Source organism: Acanthaster planci, linkage group LG02, assembly GCF_054643075.1.
Source record: "Acanthaster planci isolate LZ-2023a linkage group LG02, COTS_SCS, whole genome shotgun sequence".
Lineage (NCBI taxonomy): Eukaryota > Metazoa > Echinodermata > Asteroidea > Valvatida > Acanthasteridae > Acanthaster > Acanthaster planci.
The window spans coordinates 18801144-18815785 of record NC_141778.1 but is presented as its reverse complement, the minus strand read 5'-3'; the positions used below and the strand labels follow the sequence as shown (position 1 = coordinate 18815785).

Genomic DNA, 14642 nt, shown 5'->3' with positions numbered 1-14642 from the left:
CATCAGCCAGAGTATATAACAATCGAAGGACCAAACCATTATACAAATCAAGCTCCCTCGTGTCTAATTACCTGCCCACAGCCAGACGCCAATATATGCCGCTTAGAACCCAGACAGATACTTGCGGACACACTGCAAGCTAAGTTATGAGTCACCTGATTAGTTTGTGGGATTTGAATGAGGGGCCGTGAGGGGCCGTGATGGGCTGACCGTGGGGAGACAATGACAAAAATTGACTTGTCTCTGATCGGAATAACGCACTATGCAGCTGTTTGATATCGGGAAATATTGCAACAATGATGAAAAGATAATCTATTAACAACAGGAACCTACTCTGAATGAAGTTAGGAACATTCACGCTGGGGCTGATGCTGTCACATGATTGTCTTTACATTATTCTTACTGTACTAGAATTCAGGATTTGATGGAGCAATTCCAAGGATGACAACTATTGATAAAAAAAATATATATAAGAAAGAATCCAAATAATGATATGACTCATCTTTTAAACAAAGAACAACCCCCTCCCCCAACAAACCCCCATGGCGATTAGAACCAGCCTTATCAGACAGTATTTACAGAGAACAAATATGCCTTGGTTGATTTCTGGGTATTAATGTTATCAGAAGGGTTTGGCATAGGCTTAAGGAACAAGGTGACTTACAGATAACAGCATTTCAATGGAGATATACAAATAAGGTCATTCCAGATCAACCGCATGATGTCAGTGGCAATAAAACGGGAAACTTCCTACTACAGTACAAGGCTGCATGATATTACAGCTCGGCCCATTATGTTAACAAAAAGTAGTTCTGACTGTGTGGGACATAAATATTCAGGTGATGTGTCTCAAACCTAGATGAATCTCTGTCTGGATGTTAGAGTCAACCACCAACACCAACTAGTCTACAATTCCGCTTCACCTGATGCTTAAAGTTTTCATCCCGATTGAATGTCAAAACCAAGGCCAATATATTTCTGAACCCATTTCCAGGACAGGGGTAAATGAAATTTAGTTCACAAGGATTTGGGGGAGAAAATGAAGATTGACACCTTGAAGACAAATTTGGTAACATTTTAAACTGGGCTTATCACAACCTTTCGACACAATAAGTTTGTCTAATGTGAGTCGGGCTCCAGCAACAAATATCCAACAGAGAGTGACCAGTGCCTGAGTGGTCATCTCTACGGAACCCCTACAGATGCAGCTGCCTTTTGGTATTATTTCTGATGACTTCCACCCATCAAGGTGAACTGTGATGACACAGCTCAACTGACCTACAACATCACATCCAAAACCAAACTTTTGTCATCTGTTTGGCTAATGTTCAAGCTTCGTTACTGCCCGTTAAAAAGTTAACTTAGTATTTGACCTCATATATACCTTTCATTTTAAAATTTTAATGGAAAAGGTTTTTGAAAGTAACATTCCACTATGATAACAATGAAAACTTTTTTGTCCCACTTAAAGAATAAATAAATTCAAATTCTTCTATATTCTATCACATTGGCAAAACTACTTTACTCAGGTCGAGAAATCCTCCCTGTTACAGATTCATGATCTACAGAGTGATTGTGAAGCATAACGGCACTTACCTGAGTGTGAAGAGCTACTGACGCCCGGCCTGCATACTGTGCCATGCGGTGACGTATATTCAGGTGGTTACACATGGTCTGGCAGAAGAATTACCAACAGTCAGGAACTAATTCCACATCAAAGAGACAAAAGTTTTCGGATTCTACCAACCCAACTTTGCAATAAGTTTACAATTTGGTCATTACAATATCTTCTCTCTCCCTCTCTCTCAATATGGGCACAGCAAATACAGATCAATTGACAATCTAATTCTTTAAAACTGAAGTAGTGTTCACTTTTCAAAGTTCACTTTTACATTTCACTTTTCAAGCATTATTCTATTCCCAAACTTTGCATTCTGTTGTCCAACAATGTAAAATTTAACAAACTGCAAATATACCGGTACCCCAAATTAAAGAATGCATTTCACCAGTGTGCAAACATTTCAGTAAACATGTTTTAGTAGTTGTTGTCAGATTATTTCAAAACCAGCAAATCAATCGACACCCTAATATGGTCTGTTCTGCCTATGTCACAGTCATATTTCTGCCTGGTCGCTAGTAAATGGCTGGCCATCAATACAAAGGCAAAAGAGTAGCTCACAACGTGTTAAAATGTCTCTCGTAGCTATCAAAACACCAAATAATAAATGCTACTTTTGAATGCTAGTTAATACAAAATGAAACAGGACCCTCCTTAAAACTAGTGGAACAAGTGAACATTTTATGGAAAAACCGACCAACCAACGGTGATACTTCTGCTATGCAAATAGTTTGCAACGTGAAAAATGTCTGTTAATATACTATTTGCTAGCAAATGGTTGCTAAACAAAAGACAAGTTTCACCAAGTTTTCATTTCTCTGCTGATTCAATGCTGACAAGATCACATGGTACCTTGTCTGGTGCCTTGTTTCAAATAGTTAGGTCAGTGCATGAGCTTTAATGACAGGTCATTTGATTTTTATCAATACTCGTAGAACCAAATTACAAATGCCACGAATCTCAGTAACATTATTTCAACTATTCTTCCTTTTGGCAAATAACTGTTTTAACTTTCAGCACTCTTACATTGTGCTAATTTTATTACTTCTTTTTGTAATCAAGGACCATCATGAAACAATGTTAAAAGTACACATCGCCAATATGAGACTTCCATATGTATATAATTCAATGAAGTAACTAAGATATCAAGCCACTGTGATCAGTGTAGACTTATTAATGACTATAGTAATTATTGTCTCAGGCAAAACTCAGCTTTAAAAGTAACACGAGTTTACCTGCACTTTCTGTTTGTCCAAGAGTGATGGGTAGGACTGGTCAGCATGGATGGCCACAGCTAAGGCTCGGTGGACCAAGATGTCAGAGTATCTGCCAAAGATAAAACCCAACATTCTAAATTCTGCTTTCAGGATTACAGATTTGTTCCAAAACACTGTAAGGCGCAAACTTTGACACATACATGTATATTGTGTAGTTCTGTTTTATCAATATTTTCTTCCTCAAAAAGATTTTTGCAATTTCAAATGCAATGTTTCATCTGCATGATGGGTAATGGCAGTGTTATTCATAGGTTACTCCAATTAAAAGATAAAGCCTATTAATCTATCACCCCCCACAGGTGAAGGATTGAGGACTCAACATTTGGTTATTTCAGTTAATGCTGACCCAGAGTGATTTAGCTTCTCTTTGTAAGATCTTGTATAACTTCCATCCAAAATGGGTTCAAACACTGTAATTTACATTGGGGAGTGAATTTTATGATAAACGTTTTCCATCGACATATGTGTAACTCCAGAAATTAGGGGTCCATATTTTTTCCTGTCCCTGTTACATATGACATGATTTTGTAAGTTTAGAACACATTTTCTAATTTCCAAGAGTGATGACTTATTGCAAATTACCTGTCAAACAACAGTCATCGTTTGAAATCAATTCTGATGATATTTCCATGTCAAATTACAAAGGTCAGATGTAACAGGGACACAAAAATGTCACACTTTTGGACCCCTAATTTCTGGAATTACCCATCTATATAAAAACTGTACATTCAGGATTCTTAACAAATATATGTCGGTGAAGGGCAAAACGTATCCAATAAAATAAATTCTTCAATGAAGACAATCTATAATGTAAAATAGCCTTGTTCTTCAAAGAGACAAGGGAAATTGGTGTTTTACCTTCTGATTGGTGAGGTGAAGTGGGTATAGATGGGGGCTGCCAACCCGTAATGGAAGAAATCCTCATAGGGAAGGGTGCCGCTACTAAAGTACAGGGCTTGGGTCATGCAACGCGTGGTCATCATGCGGAGGAGTGTGTTGAAGAAGGGTTCATCTGATAGCACGGCTTTGTCTAAAGACCTGGCTAAGGCAAAGCCATTGTCCACCTCCAACTTCACTCCCTAGGATGATGAGATTTTTGAAAGACTTTTCAAAACAGTTGCTTGAAATAGAGGTCATATGTTGCTGGCATCTCCATGGTGTCTCGGATGCTGTTTTTGTTACTTTAATTTAGTTACAACAAAGGCACAAAAATTTACTCAGGCCTATCCCAGTGACTCAAGACTCTTGTTCTCTGAGAATGCGTTAACCTCTGATCTGATTTTTTATTACTATTATTATTATTTGTATCCAAGCAAGTGTGTGATCTGTGCAAACAGAATTGAGTCTCCGCTTCTTGTAGGAACTAGAGATACTGTGCAGTTAGACAAGAACAACGTCCCTTGGGTGAGAAAGCACAATATGCACGTACAGGTTTATTTGCATTTGATGCTGAGCAAGTACAACAGTCAATTATGAAACGGTCTTTGCATGTGCACCAGGTGCATGCAAGAGTCTGGTTAAGAAACTCTCCAAATCAGCCCGTTCTTTTCCGGTGAAGAATTTGGAAAACATAGAAATTAAATGGTACAAGGAGGTAACTTCAGCAGAGATTTTGGTGAGTCCCTTCTGACAGTTCTGAACTAAGACCAATATACTCTCAGGAGCGACGACTTCAGATTGGGGCTAACCTTAGCAAGAGCTGCTTTGATAACCGGTTCATAGCTGGCTGGAGCTGGGGTGGGATGGCGTCGCAGGCAGGCGCATTGTGGGAACTCCTCAAAGATCTGCTTGGCTACCGAGATGTTGGCCAACAGCATGAACTCCTCTACCATGGAGTTGGTCTCTCTGGTCCAAAACAATCAAAATGCTCAGTCATTTAGTCTGAATTGGTGGTCTTGATCCATGTTGTAACTGAGTCCATCATGAGCCCAAAAAGTTCATACACTCTCAAGCTGCAAGCTACTAAAATGAACATTTATAAAAGCACTGTTCATCACTGTAATCTGTGGCCTGACTTGTAATCTGACTTGTGATTTGACCTATGACTGGGTTGACATTTGACCTGTGATGTAATAACAGCCTTCACAATGACAGTGCTCATTTTCCAGGGAGACAGGCAGACCGAGAAGGAACGGACAGAAACCGAACAAAACAAATTAATTATGAGCGACAAACATTTAATCCACACTAGTAACAAGGATGGCAGTTCACCTCAACTCTTTCTGCTGTACTTCAATGGGATCATGTGTTTCACTATCCATGCTGAAGCGAATCTCTGGAGATGCTAAAACAAGTGCCCTGCAAAACACAGGAAATATTCACAATAAATGATTGAAGTCTTTCCAATATGGGCGTTTCACAATAGTGCGCCTCCAAGAGTATGCAACGCGTTGGCCAATCACAGTGAACAAAATCTGTCGACCCAATGCGCGTATTTAGAAAGGGTTGACAGATTTCGCACGTTGTGATTGGCAAACTCTTGGAGGCGCACTATTGTGAATCGCCTGTATTAACCTAGTGCTTACTTTTACAATGCTTCAATATTCAGTGTGACATGACAGCTTGCATGCACCTTTACTGTTCAGGCAAAAAAAAATTTAAATCAAACTCATCAATAATTAACATCAGAGCTGGCTACTTTGTAAAACATTTGAGACAAAATTTGAAAATTGAAATACTTTGAACATGTACAAGACCAACATAAAAACCAAGAAAAAATTAAAACAGGAGAAAACAGCGAGGGTTCTCCCCAGGATTTTTCAAAACTGTGAGGGATTTCCATTGTGGTTTACCAACATTTTGTGAAGCCATGGCGTGGAAATATTGTCCCTGTCGTGGATGCCATTAATACTGTTACACAGGGCTACGGCTGCCACCATGAAAAAAAAAGTGTGTGGGGTCGATGTAAGTTCTGCGGATGGTGCAGTAAAAAAATGTTGACCTTAGTAAATGCAGCCCCACTAGCATATTGAGCACACGGCACAGAGAAAACACACAAGCACACGGGTGCATGTACAATGCCCATGACGGAAGTTCAGATTTCAAGCGACACCGCCACAAGGAACGTTTGGTGCTGATGTACATGTACGGTGTGCAGTGTGGCCGCCGACGCGTGGTGCACAATGCATGTACTACGCAGGCTATCTATAGTATGTACATGTACGCGGAAAAAAACAGGAACTGCTTTTTGGTCTAGATTTTCCGGACATGCAATCTCCTTATGTAAGATAATTCTGAGCCATGAGCCAGGGGATGAAAAAATGGGTATCGGCCCGTTTTTTGCATATTGGGCAGAAATAATTGTGTATCGGGCCCGATAAGCAAGTTTGTACGTGGGGAGAACCCTGACAGCTATGACGAAACTGAACTTCAAGATTGTCTGCAGCCATCCATGTTCTACCCCTGAAATGCATCTTTATTATATCAAAAGTGTGGTTATTTCCTGAACATTTCTTTACCCATTATCCAAACGCTTCTGTTTCAGTATCTTGGCCAGCCGGTTCAGACCTCTTAAGCCCAGAGTTATGCTGTCGTTCATAGACTTGTCATCAATCCTTAGCTGTGCTTCCTCATAAGTAAACGCAGCCTGTCAGAAGTCAAAGATCAATATACATGTATAACTCTCTTAAACACAGGGAATGAGATTTTGAGGATTCCTAGCTCAATGAGAAAAAAGTAACAAAACAAAACAAAAATGGTTCTGGTTTATTTGCATATGGAATCCACTCGTCCTCTAGAACAACATCAACAAAGAAATTGCTGCATCTTTATTTACCCTTGAGCGGATGATGCTTTTGGTGAACCTGGTGTTGACTATCTCAGCTTTGGGTGTCATCTCCCAGATGCAGGTGAAGGCAAATCTCACTTCATTACCTCTCAATGAGCAGAGATTAGAACTCAGCAACTCAGGCACCATGTCAATTCTCTGGGAACAGAAAAAAAGATAGATTAAATACAGATGAATAATTTAAAGTTTTAAACACTGCTCCCTCAAGTTTTCCGAGGAGGAATGACATCTTCCTCTTTCAAGGAGTGATCTTTTCCAGTGAGGTTTTGACAGAAATTTTGAGGTTAGATACTAAATAATTTAACCAATTACAAGAAAAGACAAACAATATATCATTTTGCACAATGGCTGTAGGTGATCTGTAAGTGTCATTCCTGAATGGATATGAGATTTTGCATGTCTTACCTTGTCCACAAGATACACTGTCGTGCCTCTATTGAAAGCCTCATCATCTAATGCATTGCCTGGCCGGATGAAATGGGTAACATCAGCAATATGTACACCGACCTAAAGTGTGGCGGAAAACAAAAGGTTGAACAATATTTCCACAAGTTTGAAATTATAGAACTAGAGGTATTGAAGCAAATCATTCCGATTCTCTCTTCATATTTAGATCTTCCTAGCATAATTTCAAAATTATAGGGAAAAAGTTAAGAATGCCATCAACTTTGATGACTGAGAGAAACATGTCACAGTAAATCAACAAAGTAGGGAACGGCTAGAAATATAAAGCACAGATGTAGATGGTTCTGAGCTGAGTTTTGATCAGCACAGAAAGTTTATTAAGCACAACCTCTAGGGCCCAATTTCATGGCAGTGTTTAACAGTTAGCAGAAAAGTTTTACTCACTACAGCTTTGCAAACCTTAAGCACTATTCACTATTGGCAAGTGTACAGAGATTTCTATTGTTACGTCGCTAAGTTAAGCAAATTTTCCTCAAAGATAAGTGTGGCTTTTGCTGCACTTACGGTCTCTATCATATTCCCAGGGCCTCTGTGTGCTTAGCAGCACTATGAGATCAGGCCCTGTTAATCAGCTCTTTGAAATAACCCCAGAACTCTCCTCTGAACTCCATGAAAAACCTCTAATGCTGAGAGTAATGGATGGTCCCAACACAAATCTGTTACTTTGCGGCTTAAGCACTAACTCTCTGTTTTGCTTGAAACTAATTAACATCACTCACCTCCAAGTTTCCGTTGCTGATTTCTCGACAGTGAAGAGCATCATCAATGTCTGTACATCCTGGAGGATCCACACTGCAGATGTCTAGATGTCGCAGATCCTCTCGAACCTTCACATCCTTCAATAAACAAAACCAAGAGGTAATAACAAAGTTAGCTACCAATCCAATCAACTAGACAAAATAATTAATCCACCCAAAGTCTTTACAGAGAATTTATTACCAACTGTCCCTTAAAAAGAACAGATGTAGGCTTTCTAAGGGCTGCACAAACACACACAGGGGTACAGTGAAGTGTGATCCGTCAAAACTGGAATTTAACGCCTGGAATATTTTGAAACGCAGAGCATTCTCATTACAGAACAACTAGAATTTTACCACAGGCATGCTATTAGTTAGGAGACAGCAAAACCTGGAAGAGTTTCCAAGATAGAAGACCTCAAAACCAAGGTCCCAGACAATACACACCTCTTCTGTGATTCCCCATGGCATCTTGGGAAGGAAGCTGAGTACCGCCTCTGAGAACGGCTGGTGAGGTACGTCATGCTCCAGAAGGAGGACTTCATTCTCTGTGTCACGATCACCGATCTCACCCAGAAGACGCACAAAGTGGCCCTGAAACAAACGGGAGCATAAAATGAAAACGATTCCTCTGGAGAAGCATCACCAGGAACCATTTTCACTCCTTACTCTAATACACCCTTCAAATACCGACATCACACACAGAAGTCCAGACTCACAATACCCTTAATCAGTCCACATGGGTCACTGAAGCAACCGGCAGCCATCTTACTGTGCCAAAAGCAAAGATAATACAAAGGCTTACTCACCATTGTTAACCAAATCGTTCATGGCAACCTAGTTACAATGGCATGTGAGCCAATGACTACTACTACTAAATGTAAATAAAAACACACAAATGTACATTTTTAATTTTTTAATGGGGCAAAGCTTGCCCCAACAAGGGATAATATCAGCCAATTTTGGCCGCCCATACGAACAATATCAAAATGAGAGAGGTCCATGAACTACTTGAAATGTGAATATCTCCCCTACCACCACCAAACTGCTCGCATCAACTGACAGCACTTACCATGGGATACCTAGAGTTTCGAGGCCAGCTGTCAATGCTGACTATGATTCTCTGTCCCTGTAGAGAAGCTGCTTGTCTGGTCTCAATGCGTATCTTGGGAATCTTCTTCTCTGCTGCCATGAAGAGATGTCGGGTACCCTGACACCACAGAATCAGTGACTTCATAAGAACTGTATTATTCGTTGTATCTCTGCACCACAAGGTAGGTTGAGTTCTTTTTCAACACTTGTGGATATAAGACTTGAAGATTTTCATGGTGAAAGAAACTAGACGAGTAAAATGATTGCGGTCGCACCATGTATCAATCTCTTTCTTGAGTATGTGTGGTTCTGAGAAGAACCGGGGAATAACTCGGACAGCAGTCTCCTGAAGACGGACAGAGTACACTGTTCGAAATGTCGAGTCATTCCCCGGTTCTTCTCAGAACCACAAATACTCAAGAAAGAGATTGAGACATGGTGCGACCGCAATCATTTTACTCAATTGTGGATATCATCAAATATTAAGCCCCTGACATCAGGCAGCCTCTCTAATATCAGAATATTCCACAACTGAAATGCTGCTACATCAGTATTTTTTTAAATTATCAAAACATTTCCTTGAGCTAAAGATGGAAATGATTCATAAGAAAGCATTCAATAGCTACCTCTGTGTTATTTGATGGTTGTAGAACCCCACAGTACGGCCGCCAGTTACGCTTGACGATACCAACCACCTTCCCTGATGGCTGAGAGTTTGTAGGCTGGCTGCTTATGCTCTCATTCTTAAATGCAAAGAAAACCAAAGTCAGTGAGAACAAAATTCCTCGTGGTGGGAGGTCTGCATATTGACATATAAAATTAACCCTAACCCTTATCATAAATGTGCTGCCATTCTCCTGAATCAAACAACACCCAACGGCTGCAACAAAAGGCCTTTTGTTCACTGCTCTCAGCAACAAAATTCTACCGAAAGTGACTGCTGTCAGATATTGTTGGGTTCAGCACCGTTAGGTTCAATGATCTTAAGTCTTATAGTTCTAGAAATTGTGCTAACTGTTCTGCACATTTGGAGATATTAAGCACAATTTCACTATTTGTAAGTGTACAGAGATTTCCATTGTTACGTCAATAAGTTAAGCAACTTTTTCCACCGAGGTAAGCGTGCCTTTTGCTGTGCTTACTACAAATGGTCTCCATGAAATACGCAGAATGTCTGCTGGCATAAACTCATGTGCTTAGCAGCACCATGATATTGGGCCCTAGGGGTCACAGCTTATAAACCAATTCAGCAATAAGATTTAGAAGCCATTAGCCCTAACCATGCTGAACCCAACAAGGTTATGCAGGATTTCAATGGTCCCTAGGGGGTTAGGGTCAGAAGTGATGGCACTGGCACCCCGACACAAAGTGGTTAAATATCTCTTCCACCAACAGTGCTGTGACTCGTTAAAATACACGTATGCATCAAGTTTCAGAACACCTGCATTTGTGCTGTGCCAAATTAGTTATGGCATCTCCCTGAATTAGTCTACAACATCCGCTATCTTCCAAATCATTGGTCGGCAAACTTGGTCGATTTTTTACTAAAAAATCAGCTCTGAAAGCTTTGGGCTGAATATCCACTCAGCTGAGGCTCTTACCTCTTCAAAATCCTTCTCGCCTTCTTCCTCTTTTTTGGCATTGTCAACAGCAACTATCGAGGATGGACAGGCCCACTGTTGCTTTGGTAGGATTTCTATAGCAACAACATCTCCATTCACAGCACGATTCTGATTGGCCAGGCCCTTGATAAAAATCTAATGCAAAAGAGACAAAGCAAATCTAATTCTAAAAAATCAAACAGAATTTGATCAGTTTTTGACCTAACAGGGTTAAATATCTGTCTCCTAATATAAAGAAAATCTATGAAATTAACTTAACCATATACAATGGACAAACAGGAATATTGACAACATACCAGTGCCTTTGAATGATACATAATGTTAGATACGATGCAACTGATAAATACTTTAATATTTTCTATAAAAATAACACCAATGAACAAATCAGCTTTCAAAAAGTAGGGCAATTCGTCTCATACAAGGTCTGACCCCGAGTAACTTAATTGAAGGCTTTGATGGAGATCCCTTATGACAAATAACCTTTGATTCACAATCTATCTGGACTTCACTTGTTTTGTACACACCATTTGTTCCTCGCCGTGAATGCTGACATGTCCCTCCCTGAAATTCTCTGAGCTGGCGTGGAAGGTTCCTTGCTTGATCTTCCCTTTCTTGATGGCAGACTGCAGCTGGGATGTTGACATGTGTTCAGGGAACAAGACCTTGCGCCCACCGTCTGTACTGATGTCAGCATCTCGCTGCCACACAAGAGAAAACATACACACCACATACAAAAGACACTGAACCTCTTGATTGAGTCAACAGATGGACAACATGATTTGATGGTTTACATGGTGGATGTAGCAATAAGATGAAAGTTTACAGTAGCACCATGTATCTTTTTTGTGAGTGAGCCAGGATCTTAAAATAACCAGTAGACTCAATGTTTGCTTTGGACAGAACTCTCTGTCCATCATCAGGAGAATATAAAGATGCCAAGTTTGAGATGACTTTAGAAGAACTGGGAACAGTGAGGTGTGAACATAGTTACCTTACTAGCAATACTGGAGTTGTCAAAGTTAAAATAGTGGAGGAAACTGAACTAAAACACTCTTTTCAGGTAAAAAAAAACACACTGCTGTGAAGATATTTTGTTTCAGTATTTGCTCTGTCTAAATTGGGTTTATATGGCGGTACACTGCTCATGTCACATAGCCTACGGGAAAAATATGTTGTAGAAGCTAGGGGTGTGGCTTACAATGTTACAGTCTGTTCCTTCGGAAGGTCTAATCAGTCCATCACCTGTCACCCAGTTAAGAGTCAAGTCACATGCAAATCAAGGCATTCGTAAACTATGATTCGTCTTTTAACTTGAAATGACTTGTGACTGACTAGTGACCACATACTGTGTCAGACTCAATAGAGTACTGAAATGTGACGTCACTGTGAACCAGAAAGTGCAGTGCAAACGAATGGAGTACGCACGTGTGTTGGTTTACGCGCTGGTTTCCGTGCTAATGCCTTTTACACACTACTTGTGCGCGTGACGTATTCACTTCAGTACTCCAGTGTAGTACTAATGATCTGATGTAATTCTCATTCCTGTGAATTTTCTACAGCAGGTTCACCCACCTGTTTTCTCTCCCTCTCAGCAGAGGCAATCTGAGCCAACCTGTCAATCAACTCTGGCTTGGCTGTAAGGGACTTCACATACTCATGAACTACAAGGCAATAAGGACAATGGTACATCAGGTCATTTAGTTCGTCAGGTGTGAAACTACCCCAAATGCCGTAAACAAACATGTATATATCATTTTTATGTGTCAACCGAAGTCCTCCTTGCCCTAACACTCCCCACATTGACTCAAAATTGAACACTTGCTTGAAAATTGAATATTTTGTGCCCATCCACAATTACTTCTATACGTACATGTAAGTCTTTCATTTCCAAGTGTTGTTACAGAACAAAGATCATACCATGGATGGGCCCAGAAAAAATGGACCGTTGATGGGTTGAAAACATTTTCAATCTAGACAAAATAACATAACATCCAATTCTAGAGCATACCCAGCCATATGTACATTGCACGGCAAAGCCCATGCACAGGTTTACATCAGGTTCTTTCCTAATTTATTTCTTGTTTTCTTACACCTGTTCCACTACACCTTCCAAAGCAGCTCAGCATCTGCAAATTTTGCATGTAACGTCAATAGCACGAAATGGAGCAACGGTTAAAGTGTTGTGGAATGTCAAGCATTTCAAAATACACGTCACCATTCAAAGCAAACTTTCCGATCAAGTTTCAAACTCTTATCATCACGATAATTCAATGAGAATGGGTTAGAACACTCATGTGCAAAACTTGAAGAGTTAGTCAACCTCAGCTGGCATCCTTTTCATTTCCACTTTCTATAATGACAATTTCACACCTACATACCCGTATACGCCAACATGCCATCTTCCCTTGCTTTATCCCGATTAGACAGGTCATTCGTCAGCAGCACAATGGACACATCTCTGTCTTCCCCACTGCTGACCTTTGACTCCTGTCTCCTTGCAAGCTGCAAGTGATCTTTGTACCACTTAGCTGCCCGTCTGATCAACCTGTCACTGTAATCATTAGGTGTTTCTCCAGGTTTCCTTTCCGAGTATGTTTCCCTTTAAATAAAAAGATTTTCTTTTAACTTCAAATTGATATATGTGTCTGAATCCAAAGAAATAAGTTCAAAGACCACGCCTTCCAATTTTATATATTCTGATGGTTCTCTTGTCAACAAGGGTAATTAATACGTTGGTGAAAATACCAGTAGTTGCTATTCACGGGCCTTCGAGCCAATGTGTATGTTGCTCCCAGAACTTGTGACTGCTGGTGCTTGGTCACATATCTCACACATCTCATTTTCACAATGGGCAACTTAACAACTTAACTCAAACATTCCCATATATTCAAACTTTGGAAATGTAATATTATGAAAAGATAGTCCTTTTAAATTTGATGTAACCATTTTCCTTCTAAGTACAAGACGAAGTACACTGTCAGGAGTAAGGTACATGTATGTTGTTGTTACCTGTGGTGTTCATTTGTGAAGACATAGAACTTCTTGTCAGCATTTGCAATGAGATCTCGCATTCTCTTGTGGACGGGAAGACTACGGTGCTTGGCCTGTGGGGAAAAAAATCACGAACAGAACTTTATTTCTCTTGTTTCGCACATCATGAACTATGCAAAATCTCTTGCAGGAACTAAGGAGATTCTCTAAATGGAGAGCAAGAAATCATGGATGAATTGTTAGCCGCATTCGCGAATGCATCAAAATTCTTACTTCTTGTTGAACAGTCTGAAGCACAACAACATTCTTGATGATATTATCTTCCAAGATGTCTATCTGAAAGAAAAATGTAATATCTTACAATGCAGGCTCTGTTATGTTTGTTTAAAACCTTGGGAAGTATCAATCAAAGTTACTTGACATGACAACATTCAAGGTTTATAAGACAGGGAAGATAAACTCTCACAAAATACGACAGAATCCTTGCTTTTCGGAAATCTTTACTAGTTCAATCTACTGACTTCTTTTTCACATCTCTGTAGAATTTTTGAAATTTTTGGCAGTTGAAGAGAATTTCCTAATGTTACGATAGGAGAGGTGTCTGGTATTAGGGCTTGCCCTAAAATAATAAACACATGCATTTACCAAAGATGTCCATTCACAATTGTTGTGTTTACACATAATTTCATCATGAATGCTTTGTACGAAGCACTACAAAATAACGCCTAGCACTGATCGTCCTTTGGCAATTTCAGTGTGATTTCACATTAATAAAACAGAACTACCGAAAGAGAACAGGCTCAAATATCTGCCCTTATTAATATGCGTACTGCCTTCACTCGATCAATCGAATAAATGTTATATACTAAAGCTATGTACCCGGTAGCTACCCCCAGAACCATGGGAGTTGGGCAGACATCCGGCCCCACAGCCTTTGCACAGCTAGGGGTAGCCGGTCATGTGCCGGTAGCTTCATTTCATTCATCAATTTTGCAAGTAAAAACAAATCAACAATCAAAATACATAGGCCTTGAAGGAAACATTTACAAAATG

General features: G+C 39.9%; 1 protein-coding gene across 3 annotated transcripts in view; it reads right to left on the bottom strand.

Moving 5' to 3' along the window:
• Nucleotides 1-14642, bottom strand: part of dis3 (DIS3 homolog, exosome endoribonuclease and 3'-5' exoribonuclease) — a 40683-nt gene that overhangs the window by 25582 nt on the left and 459 nt on the right. The window contains exons 2-19 of one of the 3 annotated variants that reach the window (XR_015424573.1): nucleotides 13863-13925; nucleotides 13608-13702; nucleotides 12977-13197; nucleotides 12171-12259; nucleotides 11123-11296; nucleotides 10578-10733; nucleotides 9603-9719; nucleotides 8957-9094; nucleotides 8332-8478; nucleotides 7867-7983; nucleotides 7088-7189; nucleotides 6671-6820; nucleotides 6354-6481; nucleotides 5107-5193; nucleotides 4584-4740; nucleotides 3754-3974; nucleotides 2854-2944; nucleotides 1597-1703 (exon numbers count right to left, since the gene is read on the bottom strand). Coding sequence is in view for 2 of the 3 variants with exons in the window: in XM_022235829.2 (XP_022091521.2) it covers nucleotides 1597-1674; nucleotides 2854-2944; nucleotides 3754-3974; nucleotides 4584-4740; nucleotides 5107-5193; nucleotides 6354-6481; nucleotides 6671-6820; nucleotides 7088-7189; nucleotides 7867-7983; nucleotides 8332-8478; nucleotides 8957-9094; nucleotides 9603-9719; nucleotides 10578-10733; nucleotides 11123-11296; nucleotides 12171-12259; nucleotides 12977-13197; nucleotides 13608-13702; nucleotides 13863-13925 (2331 nt within the window). In the remaining variant the exon portion in view is untranslated. The remainder of the gene's footprint in view (nucleotides 1-1596; nucleotides 1704-2853; nucleotides 2945-3753; nucleotides 3975-4583; nucleotides 4741-5106; nucleotides 5194-6353; nucleotides 6482-6670; nucleotides 6821-7087; nucleotides 7190-7866; nucleotides 7984-8331; nucleotides 8479-8956; nucleotides 9095-9602; nucleotides 9720-10577; nucleotides 10734-11122; nucleotides 11297-12170; nucleotides 12260-12976; nucleotides 13198-13607; nucleotides 13703-13862; nucleotides 13926-14642) is intronic. The other 2 variants (XM_022235829.2, XM_087133794.1) reach the window with 2 other exon arrangements.